Here is a 2,174-nt window from a genome sequence, read left to right on the forward strand (position 1 = left end):
ACATGCGTGGCGGGGGGTATTTAGAGGGGGTGGAGTTAAATAAAGCGAGGGAGCTGGTTGTGTGGCGGCTGGCTAATAGCTGGCTCCTCTTCCTCCTTCATGTCAATGATCACAAACCTTTTCCTACACAACCTTCTCCCTGCAGACTGAAGAGCGGAGAAACGTGAGCGCGTCACTCCGAGTCGCACCTACGAGCGGAAGCAGCAGCAGCCCTATCACTTGCTGTTAAGCGGCAGCGTCGCCCTCGCCCTGCTCCGCGGCCAAATGAACTGTTGACTATTAGAAACGAGAGGTGAGGAACCAAACGAAAAGCCTACACGAGATTTGTAAAGAAAATTCAGAAACGGAAGATTCAAGTGAGTTTCTAAGGAGCAGCAAGGTCACAGGAGACAGGTAGGTGTGAACAAACTTAATTCTTACATCACTCCGTGTGTTTGTTGTATTGCTCCTGTTAAGCAAAGAACAAAGACCAGAGGGATCTGTTCCTTTTGTGTAGAATCTTAACGGTATTGACTAGAGCTTCCTACTAGGTTTAAAATGTAAGAGTTTGGTTTGAGTTCGGGGTGAGGCAGAGAATCACCGGTAATTACTGTTCTTCCGTTTTGCTGCTATTCCTGAACTTCACCACCATCACTGTGATGTTATCGGGGCAGCCCCTGTAGAAGGACTGTAGCACTATACTCTTTGCACCGAAGTGTGGTTCATCCAAGCGTTCCTTGATGAACCGGACAGCCTCCTCGTTGCTGAAAGCATCCCACAGGCCATCCGATGCCAGGATCATGAACTCTGGCTGCAGTTTGTCCAGGTCAAAGGTAAGAATATCGGGGTCGGGAATGACAACGTTCAGGTTCTTCAGCGGGTAATCTCCTAAGGAGCGGGACATGGCCAGGATCCCCTGGACGCGCCAGGAGCCGTTAAAGCTGATAAAACCACCTGGAGAGAGACACCAACACTTAAAGCAGTTCTTTATAAAGTTAAAGCAGTTCTCAGGCTTCCTGCCCCACCCACCCAAAAACTCATCCTGCAGCATCCTGAGGTAGACAGAAGATGCCTTACGTACATCTTGGAGCGCTGCAGGGAGGAGCTGGATCGTGGCTGCTCGTGCTGCTCAAACAGCAGAACTGGAGACGTTGGGAATGGCTTCGCTTCAAACGAGGCGGCTTCCTGCTCTCTCCTCCCCTGGAGACCAACGGCTCACTGAACCCAGGGATTCCCCTCCTGCACACCTTGCTGACTGGGAAGCTGTACGGCTTTTGTTAGAACACTGAAAGCAAATCTTTATGTTCTTGTGTTGGTAAACAGCTCTTTTTTCTGTGCAGCTCCCATTTTCTCCATCTCAGAAGATCCACGAAGGAAACAACACTGAAAACACCCTGTGGTACAGCTGAGCACCCTGTGACAGGACTGAGCACCCTGCGACAGGACTGAACACCCTGCAGTAGGACTGAGCACCCTGTGGTACATCTGAACACCCTGCAGTCGGACTGAGCACCCTGTGGTATGTCTGAGCACCCTACAGTCAGACTGAGCACCCTGCGGTCAGACTCACATCTTGCTGTTAAGGCATAAAGCAAAGCAGCAAGTGCAAAACCATGTACAAGGCTCTTGTGTCAAACCACCTCAAATGAGATGGGTCAAAGAGGACCAAAAACCTGTCACAGACTGTCGTGAACAAACCAATTGTGAAATTTTCCTTTGAGTCAGAAGCATGCAATGGGAGATCTGACTGGTTGGTCCTGCCAGCACAGGATTAGCTCCTGCTAGCTACAGCGGTGTTACTTCAGTTGGGGTGCTTAGAGGGACCCGTGCGGCACTGCGGCCGATGACTGACACCACAGCACTGGGCTGATCCTGCCGGGGAGGGAAACGACAGCCTTCAGCGTCAGAGAGTAAAATTCAGGCCAAGCAGTTGCTGCGCGTGCCGCTGCCTGCACTGCTCCCGCTGTCTTAACAGGAGCGAAAAGCCACTTGAGGACAAATGATTTGCAAACCCGGAACGTTACAATGTATAACGAAATGGGGCAAACTGTTGTCTTTTATATCTGCAAGCTGTCTGCTTTGGTGCTCTGATGAATGCCTTCGTTCTGCGTAGCTATCGAACGTTTGCAGCTCCGCGCTTCAGCCTGCGCGTTACTCGTCAGTCACCTAAATCTGAAGATAGCGTTTCCATTCCT

General features: G+C 50.8%; 1 protein-coding gene across 1 annotated transcript in view; it reads right to left on the minus strand.

The window, feature by feature from the left end:
- Positions 1 to 586: 586 nt before the first annotated feature.
- Positions 587 to 2,174, minus strand: part of PPM1L (protein phosphatase, Mg2+/Mn2+ dependent, 1L) — a gene marked incomplete at its 5' end in the record, with an annotated part of 13,691 nt that continues 12,103 nt past the window's right edge. Inside the window, one exon of the mRNA XM_010157377.1 lies at positions 587 to 933. Coding sequence (XP_010155679.1) covers positions 587 to 933 — 347 coding nt within the window. The remainder of the gene's footprint in view (positions 934 to 2,174) is intronic.

Source organism: Eurypyga helias, unplaced genomic scaffold, assembly GCF_000690775.1.
Source record: "Eurypyga helias isolate BGI_N326 unplaced genomic scaffold, ASM69077v1 scaffold1328, whole genome shotgun sequence".
Classification (NCBI taxonomy): domain Eukaryota; kingdom Metazoa; phylum Chordata; class Aves; order Eurypygiformes; family Eurypygidae; genus Eurypyga; species Eurypyga helias.